Source organism: Betta splendens, chromosome 2 (genome assembly GCF_900634795.4).
Source record: "Betta splendens chromosome 2, fBetSpl5.4, whole genome shotgun sequence".
In the NCBI taxonomy this organism is placed as follows: Eukaryota; Metazoa; Chordata; class Actinopteri; order Anabantiformes; family Osphronemidae; genus Betta; species Betta splendens.
Window position 1 is genome coordinate 9,250,929 of NC_040882.2, and position 21,742 is coordinate 9,272,670.

General features: G+C 45.1%; 1 protein-coding gene across 3 annotated transcripts in view; it reads left to right on the forward strand.

Moving 5' to 3' along the window:
* Positions 1-247: 247 nt before the first annotated feature.
* LOC114842007 (fibroblast growth factor 14-like) overlaps positions 248-21,742 on the forward strand; it is a 47,690-nt gene continuing 26,195 nt past the window's right edge. The window contains exons 1-2 of one of the 3 annotated variants that reach the window (XM_041067711.2): positions 248-271; positions 569-705. Coding sequence is in view for 2 of the 3 variants with exons in the window: in XM_029127413.3 (XP_028983246.1) it covers positions 4,491-5,178 (688 nt within the window). In the remaining variant the exon portion in view is untranslated. Of the gene's footprint in view, positions 272-568; positions 706-3,835; positions 5,179-20,535; positions 21,612-21,742 lie in introns of those variants that run through there. The other 2 variants (XM_029127413.3, XM_029127421.3) reach the window with 2 other exon arrangements.

The following is a 21,742-nucleotide window of genomic DNA, read 5'->3' on the forward strand; positions in this document are numbered from 1 at the left end:
GTGCTCGCTACCGCCCCCTGTGTTTATCAACTGAATTGTTGTCACATTTTTGGAATGTCTGGATTGATACATTTGATTTTATTATTGACTTATTTATTTAAGTTTAGGGCAGTGACTATTATAAACTATTTTAGGGGTATTCTCCTAAAGTATATTATTATAACGTATTTATCACAAGTAAATATTTAGATCTAGCAATTATAATCTCACTGGTACAGGAAGAAGTAGAAGAAGAAGACGAACTAGAAGTAGAAGAAATAATTTTCACAACGTAACTATATTTTCATACATTTACAGAAAGTGAAAACAACAAACAAATAATAACTTCATATTCTGACCAATTAATGTTGTGTTAAAATAATAAATTGAAAAAATATTATGTTACGTAGTGTGTTTATGGCGTCAAAGCTGCCAAAGCCGCATCTTAGCATAGTGTCTTTGTTTATAAAACAATAGATTCTACATTAGCTAGCTTCTAAACCTATGTATATTCATTTCACGATACAATTACTTAAGTAAACATATATTATATATTTTATGTTAAACGTGTCTTTTGGTTGGTTTACAGCACAGAAAGACAGGAGGACAGATAAGGACAGGGAGAGCTCAGGGTGGAGTGAATAGCGCATAATACGGGCGCAAGACGTTTTTGAAGCGCGGCTGGCTGAACGAAGAATGAACGAACGACGGCTCACTTGACCGCAGGTAGTTTCAGCTTCTTTTTAATTTAACAACCCCAGAAACCGACTCTTCTTGTTAACTCACTGGGAACTTGGCACAATCCGACTTGAACTTTGGTCCATATGATATAATCATGTTAGATCTTAGTTCATGCACAGTAAGATGAGTGATTAAGCCAGTGGAAGGAGCAGTTTTGCACTGTTTGCCTATCTCTTTTTATTCATAACAACCAGCATGTGTTAGGACCACACATTCTTTGTTACTCTTAATAACCTGCAGGTGGAGTACTACCATATAGTGTTGAACTAACCTCCACAGCTTGCTGGTGCATCTTTTGAGGTGTGTGTTTACCATGAATCAGTGCCAAAGAATGGGGTTTCATGGCTGTAATGTGGCATTGGCTTAGTTTTCATGATTGAAGGGTGTATAAGGCTGATATGAGTGATGGTTTGCTAACCCTAAAAATTGTTGCTGTGAAAGGATTTCAAGAATTTGCTTGTCAATCTAGTAATAATGAGCTCTGAATGACCACTAAAAGCAGCTGTTCTACTTCAAATTAGAAAAACATGCTGCGTTACATGTATTTCTCTCAAAATTCTGCAAAACTGGAGTTGACTTTTACATAACTGATTTAATATTAGTGTAGTAATGTATCATTTAATTCAGGTGTTTTAGGTGTGTTATTTAGGCTCTAGGGTTGTGATGTAAAACCTTACGAAACAATTTGATTAGAAAATGTGCTCTACAAATTTAGTGACATTTTACCAAAGCCTCTTGTCCAGCACCTTTTGTTACCGTCTGTCCTGTGGCTTAGTGGGTTTTATGATATTCCCCTAATGCAGGCAGTGTTGTGTTTTACTCCCAAAGCCAAGTCAACAAATCAATATATCAGCAGCTTTAGGGCTGCTTCAGTAGCTCCCACTGCACAGTATCTGAGATTGCAGTATTCCTACAGGCATTCAGTCTTTTTACTGCTGATTAGATCACGTAAACTACTACAGTAACTCTTGTTCATGTTAAATAAAGACTACAGTGTATATGTGTTCCAATGTTGTGCTGCAGTGATAGTGAAAATATAATCAGAGCTGTTTCCTGGTGTTGCTTCCCCTTTTAAGATGTTGTGTTTTTAAAGCAAAGTGTTTTGTGGGAGAAGCTAGAAACTATTTGTGTGATTAGGACAAGAGAAAACATTAAGTTTATGAATCCCTTAACGAAAGCTTAATTAAACGTGAATAGCTTCTCTTTGTGTTACTTTTTTCACATTCCTACTGGATGCTGGAGCAATGTTCAGATATCATGCCTCCTCTTTCTTCTTATGTTCTGTCATCTTTCATCTTCTTCCTACACCTTCCTCCTCTTTCTTCCTGCATCCTTGCTTCTTTAATTCCTCCTTCCTCAGAGCTCATCTCCCATTTCCCACTACACTGTTTGCTTTGTATAACGAGCAAACCCTCATGCAGCTGTGGCTGTTTGCTCAGCGAGCTGAAGCAGGTCTCCGTGCGCACAGTTGATATTTTGCCCCTTGATGACAGCAATCTCATGCTGCAGCCCTGAGCTCCTCAAAACAATACAAGTCATGAACGATGTGTGAAAGAAATCTGCCAGGCGTCAGTCATCCTGCAGTAATGACTATGTGCCTGAGCCATAGTGTATGTGTGTTTTTGTTGTAAACCAGAGTGTCACGATGTAAAAGATAAGATACACAGGAAACATGACAGTTTCTGAAGACCATTATCCTGGACTCAGCTGCCAACGCGCCAATGCAGCTGAGAGCAAGGTTTAAAATAGGAAGTCCAGTGTTTTCTCCGATTGGAAATTTGTGCCACTGCAGAATTTCACTCATTTGAGTCAGTGCCTGACAAATTAAAAATGCAAATGTGCTGCAGAAGCACAGCTGCATTTTGCCGGTTTAAAACCTAAAGCCCCATCAACCACAAACCTTTTTTTTATATATGTCACCAACTCTTTATCATGTTTATCTATGCTGAAAGAAACAATGTTGATAGTGATGTGTTCAATAATCTTTAATCTTTATTGTTCTTTTGAGGCATCTGATTCTCTGATCAGAATGACCTCTGGTTCGGTGCAACGACACTGATGAATTGCTGCAGATGGGTGATATGTAGCAGAAGGAACGGTATTAAGATAAGGGCTTCATTTATCATTTTATTGGCATAAACTCTGTAATAGATTTTAATAGATTGATACTGTGTGGTATTGTTAAAATTTTCAAATGTTGTTTCTTGGTATTTCTGGGAGAGTATAGTGGGTTGACGGCTATTCTAAGGCTAAGGATATTCTATTAGTAATTTCAGTGTGAGAATAACGCAAGAGAAATAAGCCTTTGATCAAATGTTCTGTGTTTTCAGTACCAGATCAACCATCAATGAAATTTTATTTTAGCAAACAACTGCACGAATTACTTAACAAGTAATGCTAACAGAAAAGTTCATTCAAATTCCACTAGGCACAAAGTCAAACGGCCGAAGTGTCTAGAAGGCGGCAACAGGTGCGACGCATTCTGTAAAATGTCAGCACTGCAGAATGAGTCTGGCGTAACATCACTCAGGTAATACGGTAAACCCAAATGTGGGGGTCTCGCATCCACACGGGTGACGCAATCTCGCCGACCCCATCCCCACCAGTTTGTTGCAGGTGATGGTTCATATCAGTCAGTCCAGATACGGGCGGCGTGGGAACCACGTGTCTACGTAACAGCAGCAGTTCACTTCAGTGTGGCTGCGTCAAACAGCACAGAAAACCCGGACGTAACGTTGTCTTTCAGAACAAAGGTCCAGGCTTTTTAAAAATTTGTATTATTAGTTTATCAGTGTTCATATAAACTGACACTCTTAAAGTTGTGAGAAATTAAAGTTCATTTTTGGTAAAGTGCAAAAATGTTTATTAAGTTACCGCATATTTGGATGTTAAACTGGTTACCTCTTTCTTTCATCAGTTGCATTTTAAGACGTTAAATGTCGTAAGTCTATATTCATTTCTAAAGCACATGACTTCTCAAAGAAAAAAAATCGTAAAAAAATCCCGGAGCTGAATGACTGATCTTTATTGATATTATTCCTGCAGTTTCAACAAGTCGAAAACCTTTACTTTTCGGGTCTTTTGTTTTGAAAGTTCTAGACGGAAAGTGTGGTTAATTGAACCGCTCAGACTTCGTCGCCGCTCGGTTATAGGCAGTCCGTGCACCTCCTCGCGCCCCACCAGCCGTCGGTCGTCTCGAGCGCAGCTGCAGAAGACGCTGGAGCGGCAGAGAAGCGCGGGAGGACCACGCGCCGGACCGGGTCTTCCTCTCCCCCTCGTTCCGCATCTAGTTTCTGGAGTAGTGAGGCAGCAGAGTCATAGTCCAGCGGCTCCCCTTCATCAGCAAGGTGAGGAAGAGGAGGAGGAGGAGGAGAAGAGAGGAAGGGGGGACAGACGGCAGCAACAGCAGCATCTTGGCGCACTGGAAGCTTATGGATTATTGAGAAGTGGAGAAACGCGGATGAAATATTCATAAGGACTTTTTTAAAGAGAAAACACGGAGTGGGGCAGCGCCGTGGTTCACCTGCCCGGTCCAGCGGTGCCCGCACTCTCACCGGCCGCGGACCGGAGGAGCTGCGCTTCTGCATCACCTCGCGCGCGCGTCTGGGCGAGTGAGTGTGTGTTTGGAAAGGAGCCCCCTGCTGCAGTACTTAGGGTACAGGGATGCCACCGACTTGCTGACTGACACCTGGTATCCGCACCCCACCCCTCCCCCCCCCCCCCCCCCCCCCGGACGGACGGACGCACCGACCCCTGCGATCCCCACTAATATGCAATGGTTTTTTGTGCAGAAGCCGACAGCTGCCGCGTACCGCCGACTTCACGCTAGCGCCGCCGCATGCCTGTCCGCCGCTGCCGCTCCTCTCCCCGCGCCGCGCGGCAGACGACGCCATTTGAAGAGGAGCCTTCGCGGGGGTTTCACGCCGCGGCGGCCGGGCGGCAGCAGCGACCGCTCCCCCGCCGCTGAGGACCAGCGGCCGCCGGGGCAGCCGGAGGGAGAGCGCGCGGACAAAAGCGCTGCAGCGGTCGCTCTTTTTCTGCCGCGCGCGGACGACGTCGACGCGGAATACGTGCGAGTCCTGGTCTCCGGGCTGGTGGAGGAGCCGGGCGAGAAACCGGGCGACAAGCCGGGCTTCCTGCTCTTATTCTCGTCTATGGTGCAGATTGGGGGGTCGAAGCACCGCCGAACTGAGCCCAACAGCTGGCCGGCTCTGCTGGCATGCAAACAGGGGGGCGGACCAGCCCCCATGCGGTGGGTGAATTTTAGGCTGCCGCATCCGGAGCGCCTCTCGTCCCCCACCTCCTCCTCCTCCTCCACCTCCACCCCCTCCTCTTCCTCCTCCCCCCAAGTCTCGGCCAAATCCATGCGGTTTATTTGGAACAACATTTTCAGCAAAGGATCGCATATGCTGCAGTGTCTTTGTGGCAGGAGCCTCAAGAAAAACAAGAACCCAACTGGTGAGTTTGCTGCGTGCGTGTGCGTGCGTGCGTGTGTGTTTGTGTGTGTGTGTGTGTGCGCGCGTGTGTACGTGGCTTTGCGGGGACGGCAGAGAAATACTTTATTGCGTGTCTGAGCGTGTGCGTGTGTTCTCCCCTGAGACTGCACTGTTCGACTGCTTGCTGGGGTTTCTCTGCAATCGCAGTTGTGCAGCAAGTGAGTGCGCTACAGGGAGGGGAAGGGGGGGGAGGGAGGGATATGACGGGGTGGGGGGGCAAACGAAGGAGGGGGCGTGATAACTTATTAGTACAGATCTGACTATAGTGGCTGCTTGCGAGGAAGCGTGCGTGCGCGCTGTGCGTGGCAGAGATGCTGCAGAAAATCAAGTCTAATGCAGCATGCAGACCCTTTCAGGCTCCAGTAACCTGCATGATTAACCAACACATGGTCGTATTAGACTTCCAGTGTCAACATGTAGTTTGTACTGCGAGCTAAACGTGCCACCAGTGCTTCCTGTTTTTCTCTGTGGCTACAGACTGTAGGAGCACACCTCTTCTTCTGAGATCAAAGACTGGACGTGATGCTGTGCTCAGCGCAGCTCAGGGCATCTTAGGGGACTGACTTTGAGGAGTCATGCAGTGTTTATTGCGACTTTTCTATTTACATGAGCTGTTAATCATCAGCCTAATGATCCTGCCAGAACACCCAGGCAATATATTTGTTCTCTTAAGGTTCGTAGATATATCTCAGCGCAGCGGCACCCGTCTGGCACCTGGCTGTATTCATCAACAGGGTGCAGGGATAATATCACTAATATCACTAAGAGTGAAATTCACTTCAGGTCAGCAGCATATTCTTTTAGTCATATATATTCTCCAACACGACAACTTTAGATCATTTAAAGCTTTGACCAGTTTGCTAGCAGGTTCTACCAGCCGCTCTGCAGGAGAGGCATACATTGACATTGGCATCGTAACAGAGAGTGCAGTTGTTGACATTATTGGTACGTTGACACTGCATCAGAGAGTTGGCCTCTGTATCACTGACACAGTGTTTAGAGGTGACCTGCAGGGTCCATGCTGCAGAAGTTATGTAGTCAGAAGTTATATACCCATCATCACCTTATGTTATCTGTAGTGTTCACACAAAGTTGTTTAACAGTTACATTTACAGAACCTAATCCCAAATATGTAAACCTATAGGACTGATCTACTAATCAACTCAAAGACAAACATTTTTCACATGTAACTTCTACTATGTGATGCTTTTGAAGCAATTCATTCATTAATTTTACATTTTGTACAAAGTTTATATAGCAGCTCTACAGTTGGATCAGTCAGTTATTAGGAACCAAGCTAAAAGGTTCCTAACTGTAATAGCACTAAAGTATATTATATGGGCACTGTTATACATTTACAGCCATACTGTATTTGATGATGCTCTTTGCTCCTAAATGCTGAACAGATGTATATTCTGTTCTTTTAGTGGTTATAAAGTAGCGTCCCTCTGGTTTAGAGCTGGTGTGTTAAAAAGACGAATGCCCAAATATTTCAGCACCACGGACAGCACCCGCCATCTCCAACCTCTGTTGTAGTGTGGTTGCCTTCATATAACATTTATTTGTCCACTATTACGTGAAAACTACAAAGTTTTAACACAGATCAGTGTACTTGTTGAGTTTTGAAAAGTAAAAAAAATCACAGATTTAAGTTTGTTATCATAGGTGCAACTTGTTGCAACTGTGGACTGGTTATGTAAACTGAATGTGATTAGAAGATAATGATTCCAACATCACAAGGTAAATAGTGAGTGACAGCCCATCCTGCCACCTTGTGAAGCAACATCGAAAAAGTGACTGATGCTGTGGGAGATTATCTTAATTGAATCTTTTCAAACAAATGCTCAGCAGGAGCAGAAACCATTTGTGAGGACTTGAGATTGTAAATAACTCACGAAGAGCACATCACAGCGTATTAGACCTAATAAGGTATTTTGTCTCATGCATAACCATCTGCTCTTCTACTCGGATTGTTGTATCAGTGATTCACTATATAAACATGATGAAATTCCATGGCTGGTTGTTGCTGTTTCAAAGCAAAATGTGCAGTTTACATGTGCACTGTGTCATTGACAGCAATCGTCTGGACAACGCTCCAGCACACGGTGCTGTGAACCCAACATAAACTATTAATCCTGCAGATTAAAGGTGAAAACAAACAAAGCAGAATCAATATATGTGCGTGTGGGTGCAGGTGAAAGGACTCATTTGCTACACAGGACTGAACATTTTTACCAGCCACAGTGTTTTCATAGCCTCTTTTCACCGCCTGCCAAAACTCTCCAGCCTGCAGCTCGCACTGTCACACAGGTGCTTGTGCTGGTTTCTGTCCTCTGGGCCTCTGCTTTCATTCATATCCTTTCTATTGTGTTTCTCTTTGCTTGATGGTTGATTAGCTTGAAATTAGGATTGATGGCTTTATGAGAGAATGTGTGCACTCCTGTGATGCAGAAACGTGGAGCTTGGAACTGTAACTAGGAGTGAAACAAGATGTGACTTGCTTTTCCCCATTCTACTTTTTAGCTGTTTCCACTAAATATATCAAAATGTATGGAAAAAAAGACATCTCACTGAACTGACAGTTGACATGTCAGTCTATCAAAAGTTAATCATGCCTGAACACCGGGATGTACTCATTAATTTGTTTTAGAAATGATACTGTCGCACCCACGCCCACTCATTGTGAAGCCGGGCTCATTGATTTACATCAGCTAGCACCATTTAGCTGCCACGTTTGCTTTTAATTAAAGGAAGCCCATTAGTTGTCTCCCTTTTAGTGTGTGTATATTATAGACACAGCAGTTGGTGGTGAAATATGGACCTCCTGTACAGTAGATAGGCGGGAGGCGGCATTTTGTCGACTCAGCGTTTGTTTGTGTTTTTCCTCTGAATTGCACAATTTAGTGAAGGTCCACTGGGAGGGCAGTCATACAGCTTTGTTTAGTGTGTGTACAGTATGTTAGCGTGCGTATCAGTATGTATGTTTTCACTGAGAACTAAGCTACAGTAATGGTCTGTTCCTTATTATTGCTTGGCTCCTGACAAAAAACTATATTATACTTTATTTTTCTTTGTATTTCTCTTATTGTGTTAAGATGATTCTGTTTCATTTCTAAATTTTGGAAAATAACAAAGCTTAAATTCTGAAGCCTTGTGTAAGGAAAGTCATTAAATCCTAATGTGCCTTCCATGGGAAGCTAGTCAGGTCAGAGTGAGCATAATTATCGTCTTGGGAGCAATAACTTGGTTAGGTTTAAAAAAACTTAAAAAAATGTTTTGGGGAGTTAAAAGAAGAATTTCATTAATGTTTTAAGACTGATAGTGTCACATTTACAATCAAGAACATGTAGTTGCAGTGAAGGAATAACATTTCATTTGTTTGAGTGCACGCATTCACCCAGATCTCATTCAGTACACTCAATACTTCCTCCTTTGGTCGTAATAACTAGTGTATGGAGGAAATCAGAGTTTACAAAACATTCTTTTCAGCTTCCTTTCACATTTTTCCCCGTGAAACTCATGAACTGTAACCAAATGTGTGAGGCGGCTGGAACTGTGTGAATAGACTTTAACCTGCAGCAGCGTCATTCATTTTTAAAATGAGTAAGGCACAATGTTACTCAATGTCTTGTTTCCCTTGTGGTGTGACCCACATAGAGACTTTAGTCGTAATAGCACAAGTAGGTGTTCAGACCGACACACACACACACACACACACACACACACACACACACACACACACACACACACACACACACACACACACACACACACACACACACACACACACTCACGCAGCTTCTCTGGAGAGTTGCCATTAAGGCATCATCCTTTATATTTTATTTACACAACGGAGTATAGCAGTGGGCTTTGTGCCAACTCAGATCAGTCTCTTTAGGTAAAAGCCGCCTCACCCTCACCCCCCCCCCCCCCCACACGTTACGTCTCATTTACCTATACTATTTTAAAAGTATATTCTAGCATGCATAGAATAGACTTCAGCACCTCTCTTTGGCGGCTACTGTTCCTGATTTGCATGCTGCTACGTTGCAAAAAGGTGATGACTTGGCAAAACAGTGACAGTCATAGTGATGTCTGTCCTCTAAGGGCACATGGAGGGTTTTGGTGCAGCACTGTAATATGTTTTGTTAGAGTGTGTGTGTGTGTGTGTGTGTGTGTGTGTGTGTGTGTGTGTGTGTGTGTGTGTGTGTGTGTGTGTGTGTGTGTGTGTGTGTGTGTGTGTGTGAGAGCGAGAGAGAGAGGGAGAGGGAGACAGAGTGAGAGAGAGGACACTCATTAGCTCATGGCCTTATTGTCCAAACACACTGAGTCTGCAGAAAGACTTCATGACTTTGCTGCTCCGACTGACTTTGGCCCGAAACCATCATGCACATCAAACTTCACACACACGGCACAGAAACAAGTCACATGCAGTGACATAGGTCATCTTACATCATCTTGTTAGGACTATCCAAACTGCAGTTTTTGACAAAAGGCAAGAAGCAGTAGGCTGGCACGTCATCCAGTGTTGGCTTCTCTCCATGTCTTGTGCTCACTTTAATATCAACACACTTTAAACATATTCATTTCCTTATAGTGTCTGTGTTGGTTATCATGGAGGTCTAGTGGTTAGCAACAATGACCCGACTTCAACCTGGGGCTCTCTGACTCCCTCCTGCAGTCCAAAGACATGTGGTCAGGTGAACTGCAGACTCCATATTGTCTTTAGTGTGAAGTATTGAACTGGTAACCTGCAGGTGTACATCCCCTTACTCCAATTATACTGGACACCCTTATCAGGATGATAAGAAGAAGTTCAGAAGGTCAAACTATTTTAAACTTTCCATTTCCCCAAATCCCCTTCATCAAAGAGCGGCCCGACACCCTGATGTCAGTGGTCATGAAGATCTTTGAACTGCTACAGTAGTGTTGGACTAGCCGAAAATCATCAGGGCTCCCATGGTGAAGGCACACTCTCCTATCTCATATTTGCATATTTATCAGCCTTTGCTTGGGTACATACTGTATCTGTAACTGGGAGGAAAAACCTTGCATGTATTACTATAGATGTGCATATTCACACTGAGATTCTAATAACGGCTGCATTAGCCAGTTGATGAGCCTCAGGGACAACAGTGTGCTTATTGACCACCTGCTGAACCCTGCATACCCAGCATACGCACCCAGCTGCAGTCTGACAGGACAAAGACAATAAATGTACTGTAAGCGAAGACAGCCAGCAATTATTATTATTGCTTCCTAACACGCCCTGTTTGAGCAAATGTTAAGGCAGTAGACCCTGAAACGGCCACGTCGCTGTATTTCGCCTTTAAAGGACAGCACTGAGCTACATAGAAGGAGGTAAATACAGTTACTGCAGGATGCTGCAGTCAAAAAAGGAAAAGCAGTGCTGTTGATTACACTGTTGATTCTGTTCAGCAGTGGGAGCACTATAATTTGCAAAATTAAGCAATGAGTAGAAGAGGAAAGGTGAATGAGGGAGAGTGTTAGTGTGTGTGTGTGTGTGTGTGTGTGTGTGTGTGTGTGTGTGTGTGTGTGTGTGTGTGTGTGTGTGTGTGTGTGTGTGTGTGTGTGTGTGGACAGCTCTGGCTTCCAGGTTCCTGTCAAGAGAGAGTGAGTGCTGAGTGTTATTTTTCCAAGTGCACTTAAAAAAAGCAGCAGGGCATCAAAGGCTCCACCAAGAAGTGTTTTCACAGACTGCACGATAAGAAGCAGAGAAACACTTCAAAACACGTCCGTCTCTCTCTGACTCACTGCATAAAAAGTGTTTAATTGGGGAGGCCGGCGTTGCCCAATAAACTCAGACGCTCTTGTGATGCCACAGGATATTCGTCCTCCTCGTCTGCTATTTTCCAGGAGTCAGTGTTTCAGGCCAAACCACGTTGACATCTATTTTCTCGTGCCTCTTCACCTTATCTCTGTGCTCACCGCTGCCGCTCTCAATCACACACACTTTTTGTCTCTCTTTGTCTGTAACCTTTTGCTCGATGACAGCCATGCATGACATCATCTGTCCCGCTCGCTGTGTGTGAGAGAGAGGCCAGTTTGGGGGAGTCACGGCCGTTTAAAGGGGGCGTCCGAGTGTTTACAGGTATGTGTCTGCGTGTTAGTCATGGACGTTGAGTTTATACTGAGGGTAGCAGAGAGGAGGATTAAGGCCGCTTTGGGTAGAGCTGAACCAGGTAAGAGTGTCTCTGCACTGGAACTAGAGCGACTTGGGCCATGTTCACACACAGTAGATGTTCACTTTGTATGGGTGGATTAGGAGTTAAGAGGGGAACAGACAAATATAGTACTTAGAAATATGCAAACTCTGTACTTCAGTGGCAAAACCACAGGTACTTTGCTTAGGAATACAGCATTTTACCCATTGAGCATCAATTCAGCGGACTTACTGATCCCGTACAAATTAAGAGTAAAGTGACCTACAACTACAAAGAACTCGATGCCGTTTGAGCTTCAACCTTTACTCATTTGGATTTGTGCGCATATTTAGAGAAAACCACATAAAACATTTACGTAGTTTAAATTCTGCCTTTCAGAAATGAACCTTTTACTTAGTGTCAAGCATAAACAAGCACATTTTAGAGGCTGAGGAGAAACCAAGTAAAGTTACCATAGCAACTTTTTAATAACATTTCATTAGCATGCTGGACCTTTATTTGCTCTCAGCAAAGAGAAAAGGGAGAAGGTGTGACATGCAAACCAAACACCTGATGACAGCAACCTATGTGTAAAATAAGGCACACAAATAAAAGTATCTTATCTGACTAATGGCACTACTAAAGTACTCAGAAATACTGCTTACGGTAATTAAATGTATTATGACTGCACTGTATAAATACCTAAATACAACTAGATGTCAAAGGCTATGTGCAAAATATAATTAGCTGGACGTTATTAGATAGTAATTAATATTAGGATTGTACATGTGCAAGTTACTATTAAAGCAAAGCACCGTGCTTCAGAACTGTACATGTGCTGTGTGTGAGTAAATGGAGCTAGTTACTGCATTAACACGGATGCTGTGTCTTATTTTACCTCCACAGAGACTTACTAATAATCATTCATCCAGCAGCCTGAGCCCGGGTTCACTGTAGATAACACACTTACAAATCAAGGACGTTACACAAACTGCCCTTTGTAGGAGCTGGTAAGTCAGGCGTCACTCTCCAGACACCGGGGGGTAAATAGATGAAGTCATGATGCCTGCCACCGAAGCTAAAGCTACGTGTCTGTTACTAGCGCCACTCGTTTGCTGAGGGACATCCACTGTACTGCCAACATACAGCAGGTCAACAGGACAGTTACAGTGAACAGCCAAAACTAGTGAGCAAGGCCTTAAAGATCACTGAATCCAACACTGAAGACAATAATCTCATTATAAAAATAGAATTTCATCTTGACTGTGCTCCATTATTCATCTGCAGTTCTCCGATAATTATGCCCTTTTGTTGGGAACTTTTTTTAAGCTGTGATCACCCGAAGTTTGTTTCTAGTGAGCAGTTTCAGCAGGTGCCGTGTGTGGGACTGAATAAGCTGCGTCTGCGTTTTTGGCAGCACCAGGTTGTTGTTGGTTTTAGTCTTCGTGAGGTTGTTTGTCGCCGTTTGGGATCTTTCACACCAGTATTTGATCGGAGGACGGCTTTTAATGCGTGTTAAATCCATCAGCTTGTCCTCTTTAACGCGCAGAATAATGGACACAGGCGTCACATGCTCATGTAGTATGTCCAACGTGCATCATGTTTGGCAGGAAGGGGCTGTGCTGTAGTTTTTGACCCCTCCACCGTTGAGAAGCGGCTCTCTGAGAGCTCTATTGTTGGCGGCGGCCGGATTAAACGCTTGCGCGAGCTCCGCGGCCTCGGTGGGAGCCTCTCACGCGCCGTGCTGCCGAGTGCTTCGTGTCGTCATCGCCACGGGGATTTCTGTACTCGCTGCTTCGGTGAGGCATCTGGAGCAGCTGCCGGCGTCGCCCCGGTGTCCCGTCGGCATATTACGCGGGGCAGTCTGCTCACGGCTGATGCTTCACGCAGTTAAACAAGAAACAATGCAAGGGACCCGTCCGCCACCTGTTTATTCCTCCTCCGCCGTCGAACTCTGTGAACTTGAAGAAGCCATTTTTCTTAAACCACCCGAGCTGAAATTAGGCATTTTTATTACTCAGACTATGGCTGCCCACGAAGTTCTCGCCCAGCATGTGCACGACTGTGGGCGGCGCCGAAAAACGCGCTCCTTTGTGGAGCCTGGAACGCCGAACTAAGTTTGGGCTCTTGTCACATTGTCAGCCCACGCTCGCCGCTCCCGCTGTTCCAGGCTAATTTCAGCTGTAAGAAGCAGCCGAGAGCCGAACGCTAATCTGCTTTTATTGGTGGGGGAGACCTGGAGCTGGTCGACCGCGCGGCCTTTCATGACTCATTACACGGAGGTCCACAGGTTACAATCATGGACACACCTCAGGCACGTGAAGAAAACCACTGTCAGTGCTCGTCAAAGGCCACGTTTGCTGAAATGCACCGCTCTGAGCTGGAGCTTAGACCCGAAAGCTGTTGAGAAGCATTTCCTCTGGTACAAACTGTACGCCGTCTACTTTCCCTGAAAAAGTCGCATTATATAAACATTTTCTCGGCACAGTTTTAATTCAAACTCTCGCTGGAAGGCTCTGCCCCCCCCTCTCCTCTCTCCTTGTCTCCCGCCCCTGTCGTCTTTCTCTGTAGTTTCTTTGACTTTTTGGGGAAAGATCTGGAGCACTTATGTAACCGCTCTGACGCAGAAGACTTCCATATTCAGCCGTTATCACTTTGCATAGAAATTTGCCATTTGCCTGATGACTTGAGTCTCCTGCTGTCCCTGTTTTAGCCCTACCTGCGACCTCTGACCTCTCTGGAACCTGCACACTTGTCAGAGAGCACTTCAATTAAATACAACTAAGTTCTGGTTCCGAAAAAGTATGATGCTATAATAAGCCAGTTCTTTCAGGATGACATTAACTAGGTGACATGATCATGTCAGACCGGTCCAGTGCAGTGTTTACAGTGTCACTTGACTGAACAGGAAGTGACTTTTAATGATTTTTAGAACAGCACTTCCAGGTAACATTCCCCTAGGGCGTCCCTGAAGCTAAACACAGAGAGCTTTTAAAAGCCAGCTCAGTGTGTTTAAAGGACCATGATCCATAAAACTTCCTTTTAACAACCAAGTCCTGCTGCTGTGAGGACCTATAAACACTTAACAGTGATGTGCAGACAGGTCCCAGACGATCTGCCAGACGGATATGCTGCTTTTCTTCTTTACATATTCACAATAAAATAAATAATTAATTTATGTTCCGGGCAGTATGCCAGCTGCATTTGAATGAGTTCAGCCAGAGGTGGAAAAGTAGATAATCAAGTGAAGCGCAAGTCTTTAAAAGCTATTTCAAATGGTATTGAACTTGATGCTGTTCATACATGGCATAATTATAGTATCTGTACAGTTCAACACCTCATCCTTATTACACAAGATCTGCATCTACAAGCTATTGTGCCTAGAACAACAAACAGTTGTTCAACTCTAAAACAAAGAATTCAAAACATGTAATTTTCATTGTTAAAAAAAAGGTTAAAGGAAATGGAAACATTTAAGTTGTTGTTAGTTGTACTTGACATAATATCCACTACATGATGCATTTTATGCAGCTAAAGGCCAACACAAGTGCAAATGAAGTAGAGTGGTCACACAATGTACTGTATGCCACAGAATGGTGGTTATGGAGCTCAGGCTCAGCCCACTCCATCTGCCTACTCTGCTTTGCTACTTTATGCCCAGAATTATTAAATTACAGCCAATTTTAAAAGTTCCAAACCAGGCCGAGAAATCATTAAAATCCCCTGATTGGTCAGAAGAGACAGCCTCGATCAACAACCTGTAGAAGAGAATAACTTCTGATAATAACCAGAGCTTTTTAATGAGTCTTTTTACGGATCGTTTTACTTGGTATTTGGTTGGTATATTCCATCTCAGAGAGTCCTACAGAGAATGACTAATTGTACTTTTTTTGCATAAAACATAAAATGAATAAGTAATAAAACAGGTCACTGACTTCATGACTCTGCTCTACTTGAAGCTGAAGCCCCATTTCAAACTAATAATGAAAAGTTGTGTATTTACTGTACACACTAGTTTAAATACACATGACATGCACACAGCTGGTTCAGTAGTTGCTAGGCTACAAGGTCCTGGTCATCTCCCCTCATTTGTCAAAGCAAGGCTCCTTTTATTATACCAAACGCATATACTACACTTATATAGTTATATGTAGTTTTTCATTTGTCTCTGGGTGAGTGGAAGAAAAATGGATGAGTCAGGAATAGGTATAAGTGACGCTGGGATAAAGGAACGGAGCAAGGGGTTCAAGACAGTAGAGAGATGAAGGGAGGCGAGGGTTGAGGGTTGAAAATGAATAATTTAGTCGCTCCATTCCTTTTCTCCTCCTCCCCGCTGAGTTGTTGATATTACAAAGATAAGAGAAAAGAGGGTAGGGAGCAGAGGAGGAGAAAGGGACCGAGGAAGGACACAGGAAGGAAGGAAAGGTGAGGAGAAGGGTTCTACCTGGACAGTAAAGTTCTAATCGTCTCCGTCTGCTCTGTTTAATGGTTTTACTTGTCCCGCGCACGTTTTCACGTGCGCGGGACAAGCGGCAGGACAGGGACGCAGCGCGTCGACGGCGCCGCGGGCTGAACTCAGAGTCGCAGCAGGATGAATGCGACCGATGCGGGGTGTTATCCGCTCAGCATTCGGCAGGTGTTCCTCTGCCTCCGCCCGGAGACCCACCTGCGTCACTAATCGCTGGTTACCAAGGCAACAGTGGAATCTCCCCGCGTCTGCGCTTGTGTGCGCGGGCGCGTGGGGGCGGGAGTCTGAGCGCGAGTTATGAGTCATCCTGCCTCCGTTCGGAGTGGCTATCCTCACACTCCTGTCTGGGGAACACCCACCCACATCTGTTACCTCCCGTCTCCCTCCCTCTCTCTCTCTCTCCCTTCCTGTCATTCAAACTTCCCATCTACCTTCGTCATCCTCTTCTTTTACCAACTCTTTCCTGCCCCGCTGAACCGATCGTATGTCTCTGATTGTCACTCTGTCCTCGGTTCATTAAGCTCCACGCGCTTGTTAAAACAGGTTAATACAGTACGTGTGATAGTGTTAAGTCCTCTGATGCTAGAAAGGGTTAGCTTAAATTACCAACTGACGCAGGATGAATATCTAAATGTGTTGTTTACCTGTTGCTGGCATTCATTAGCATGAGCCACTGCACTCACCATGAGGGAGTGATAAGAGCGCCATCTACGGGGATGCTGCTTGATGCAAGAGAAGAATTTACTGCTGTTTCATTGTTGATTCAAGTCATTTCCTAATGCTGAGTTCTTATTGATGAACTGAAGTCTGGTTTTATCACGAACTTCTGCACAGTTCATCAGAAAGCTCTTTTATTGTTTTCATCATGGTCAGAGCAACCTGCAGAGCTCTCTGTGCCACTAGATGATCTTGACCCCTGAGCACCACTACAGTAACGCCTCAACCGTTAGCCGTTGTCCTGTTTAAAGAGGGACCTGCCACAGTCACAGTGCCACAAAGTTCAGGAACATCACTGTGACAAATATTCTTCACTGAGCCAAAACAACTCACCGCAAGCCTGCGGACAGTAGAAAGTACTTATGTGTGAGGTTCTAAGTGTACAAGGAACAAAAAGGCTCACAACCAACCAGTCATGGTCTTCCTCCCACACCCAACATGTTCAGTACTTGTCTCAAAGCACGCTAGTCTGCAGTTTTGCCACTTTGGTGTCAGTACTGTACAATAACTCCTCTTTCCCTCCTTTCTTGGTGCTGGAGAACAACAGGCTTAACTTGTCAGAGACTCTCTTGCATCTGACAGCTCAGTGCTACTGTTTTTCAAAATTCAGAAGGCCATAATAATCCCAGAGGGAAGTTGTTTTGCCCACTTGGCCTTCGGTAGGAAGGGTTCTGTGGAGCAGCCTGTGGCTGAAGGTGCTTCTCTGTGCAGCCAGAACACTGTGTGGGGGGTGGAGGTGTTGTCTAGGATAGAAAGGAGTTGGACCAGCATCCTCCACTCAGCTACAGCATGTAGGGGGTCCAGCTCCACCCCCAGAACAGAACCAGCCCTCCTGATCAGTGTGTCCAGTCTGTTACTGTCTGCTACATTTATGCTGCTGATGTTGAGTTGGAGGTGGTTCTGTCCACACTAGTCCACAAAGCTGTCCACCACTCACTGATACTCTGTGACGTCACCACCCTGGATACATCCTATTTTGGCTGGTTGGGTTTATTAACCATGAATCTGTTTAACTTTGGCCTGTTGTTTGTTAGTATGTCCCATACTCCTCAGTGAATCTGTGCCACCCACTGAACCTGAAGTAGTGATACAACAGTTACTGTAAAGCTGGAGCCCATGTTTAGATGATTAGCTTTAGACATCTTCAATGCATACGTTTATACATTACACACATCTATACATTTGAGTGCCAATGTAACGAGTTACATTGAAACATCTACTATATCCAGAGGCTGGAAATTTAAGTGACTCTGCAGAGTATCTTAAACCTGTTGAGATACCGATGGGTTGGAAACAAGTAGAGGCGCATAAAATAAATGAATGAGGGTAAAAGAAGGCATGTAATACCTGCTGTCCTCTTTAGATGGCGCTGTTGTCTGTAACTAATCCCAGAAAATACACTGTAGAGAAGCCTCAAATGAATGCGTCTACATAAATGTTTATTCCCAGAGGTGAGACACGGCTGTTTGATCAAAGCATGAAAAATGTCATTTTAATTATGTTGCATATCTTCTAGTTATTTTGCACTTTTCCATTATTTGTTTGCATTCTTGTGTATATCACAGATTGTGAAGGTTTTCCCACAAACTACACACCGTGAAAAATCAACTTTTGTGCGCGTGTGTGAGTGAGAGGGAGGCAATGCGTGGTGAAAGAAGCAGATGAAAGAAGGACAGTCAGGGATTTTCCTTTTGATGTTTAAGAGCTGTTTTCCGCCCTCCTTGGATGTTGTAAAAAGCATGAGAAGATATGAATTTTAATGTAAATGTAGCTTTGATTTATTCATAAACTCCTTTACTTGGTCTGACCTGGATAAAACGGCGTACACACTGACTCCTCACACCGCCAATTACACACTCAACACTAGGGTGTCAGCAACATGAAGGACAAGGAAAGGAAGGCTTTGTAGATGCTGGGTTTGCCTGCTTTAATGGGACAAAAGACGCAGGATGACAGGCGCCTGCTGCTGTTGTCGCCGTGCGGTCTTTGAAACTCTGCTATAGCATCTTACAAAGAGGAATACAACAGTAGGAAATGTATTTTCAGCCCTCAGAGAGCTAACACACTCTGTTTTTTTTTTGTCTGAAGGCCATTTGGTTTTTGTGGCATCATTCACAGGGACTTATTGTGCCTTCGCAGGGATTCACTCTGCGGCTGATAATTAAGCTGCCGCTGTGATCATGCTGTACTACAGTCATCCGTGAAGTCCTGTGGCTGGTTGATGTTCTTACACATCCTCTGGTGCCACCTTGTGGTCACAAGGAACGACCTGCATCACATTCCTGTGAAAAAACCCATAAAGACAAAGTGGCTCGTCGCTGTCCGTGGTGCTGAAACATTTCCATGTTTCCAAGTGACCTGCTTCTGACGTCACTAAGGCTCAGCGCCACTCACTATACTCAAGCTTTTTTTAGAGAGACTTCACTTAGGCAGAAATACTTTAAATGAATACTGATGCAAGTTATTTTGAATAATCTTAATGAAAATATAACAGAAACATGATTTTTCTTATTGCCATAATTCATTCATTCAGCTATATGCGTATAATATAGTTACAGTCTTTCCATCTGGATAACATGACATGATATTCCATATGCAAACATGGCATTTAAGACTGACAGTGATGGTACCTTAGGGGTATCAGTGGGAGGAGTAAGTCTCTTTGCAGCCTCCACATCAGATTTTGACACCTCATGCACAAAAGGGGAAAAATGTGGCTAGTCGCTAGTCATAAAGGAAATGTCAGGGTGTCCGCAAGGAATAATTTGAACGATAAATATCCAAACGGACATGGAAGATTTCTTAAACACACTGATGTGACAGAGGTTCCACTGTGCCAAAGCTCACCGTTCAGTTTTCGTTTTCAGGGGCATAAGGGCGGATTGATTGGAAAAGGACTGGGGATTTTCTTTGATATTGGCCTCCCCCGAAGAAAGAAAGAATTGCATTTCAGTGTTCTTTGTGTCCAGCTGGGTCCCGTCACAGCTCTTTATTTTGCAGACGTGGCTGACCTACATGCATCGCTGCAAAGACCAATTCGGTCTGCTTTACGAAATTTAGGCAAAAACTTCAAGGAGAATATTCCACTGTCTGAACATAGCATGCGCAACTGGCTGTTAAAAGGATTTTCTCAGTGCAGCGCTACACCTGATATAGCGCCACATGACGAAACATGAGAACACCGTGTTCATGCCTGTTGTGCGAGCTCACAGTCTGATGCGGCTTTGAGCGGTAGGAGCACATGCACATCAGACGGCTCTCCAGTTTATCGGCCTGCCAATCTAGCCCACCTACTGCATTTTTAAACCCCTTCATTGACACCGACTGTCACGAGCTGCACACAGACAGCGGGCGTGTGTGGGACGAGGAAGCGAGTGCGGCAGATTTCAGTGTCTGCACTACCTCCACAAACACACTGCGTGAGATACTTTACTTATGTCACTGAAATGCAATCAGCCCGAAGCGGATGAAAAATGGGCCCCACGTCTCATATCCTCTGTTTCTCTATGAGGTAAAGTAATAATGTACGAAGCCGCGATGTTTTCCAAACACCAGTAGGAACCCGGAAAAGCTTTTATTATTAGAATTTCCCAGCTCTGAACCCAGCTCTTTTTATTTTAAATGATTAATTCTGCAGAGTTTGGAAAACACCCCTCACTCTTCTCAGGCAGTCAGTTATTTCAGAGCGAGTGATGGCCTGCTCACTGATTGAGGCCTGTTTGCTACCGCACACCCGGACACCTGCGCCCGGCTCCAGCAGACAGGTGACGCACCCCCCCCCCTCCTCCACTGGCCTGTTGTTTTTGAGAGCGCGTGTGTGGCTGCTCGCTCAGCGCGTGGCTCCAGCAACGACGTGGCTCCCGAGATTGCTCGCGCTTTTGATTGTGAAACTACCCAGAACAAAATCGGATGGACTTCCGGTCATTTCCTTCAAATTAATGAACTTTGGCAGTCTCTGTAGATTTAAAAGGACAGAGTGACCATTTGTCGGCGTAAAAGTCTGTTTACATGTATATAGAAATTATAAAACAAGCTCAGAAGTGCAGCTTTAAACAATAAATGAAAAATTCATGCTGGAACACGTTCTAATAAAATACAACTAAAGTCACGCACGAGTAAATCATAAGCATAATATCACATCAAACGTGGGTATACATTCTACTTCTAGCCATTAGTGTTGACTAATTTAGCCTATGTAAACAAGGAATTAGATTTTTATATTAAGCTGTCGAGAGCGTTTTACTCCTGCAAATTGACTCGGTAATGTGCGCGCTTTATTTTGAAAGACCCATTGCCCTCTTTTCCGCTTTTGTTCACGGTGACATTCGCCAGCTTCACACAGCTGGAGAGGCTCGCGCGGCAACGCGCGCCCCGCGCCTCTGTCAGCGGAATACAAACGGAGGTTTGGAGCGGAGAGGGCAGGACCGCTGCACAGCGGCGTTGTCGTCGGCTCCGGAGCCTTTCCTCGTCTCGTCTGTGGACCATGGCAGCGCAGGCTGACAAACGGCGTCCGGTAAAATCGCTCGGAGGGGCCGTCCAGTGACAGCAGCTGTCATCTGCCTGACAGACGGACCGGTGAGACGTGACGGACAGGTGAACCCCTGCGCGCTTCAAATACGTGGCCAGCGGAAGAATGATCACAGAAAACATGCTGTAACGCGACGCGCCGAGTGTATTTCGGACTTTACTGCGCGGCGGCTGAAGTATGGGGTCGTCGTAGCCGGTAAAGCGGAGACTAGAAGGCTCGTGTCTGGTGTCGTCTGCGCTCCGTCCCCTCCGGTGGACACAACTGACGAGCCTGGAGACACGGACGGGGACGCGGCTGTTTTCGCGTCGGCTGTTTCGGCGGAGACATGGCAGCGGCCATCGCCAGCGGCTTGATCCGGCAGAAGCGACAGGCGAGGGAGCAACACGCCCACCGACCGACCGCTCACCGGCGGCGGAAGAGCCCCGGTAAGAAGCAGGGGCTGTGCAACGGGAACCTGGTCGACATCTTCTCCAAAGTCCGGATATTCGGCTTGAAGAAGAGGAGGCTACGGAGGCAAGGTGTGACCAAACGCGCACGTGCATGCACACAGACAAACAGATTGGCGTGCGTGTGCGCACGCGATTCCACATTGGCGAGACGCGCGTACGCGCGCACACCTTTACGCACGAGACTGGTGCACGGCCACCTT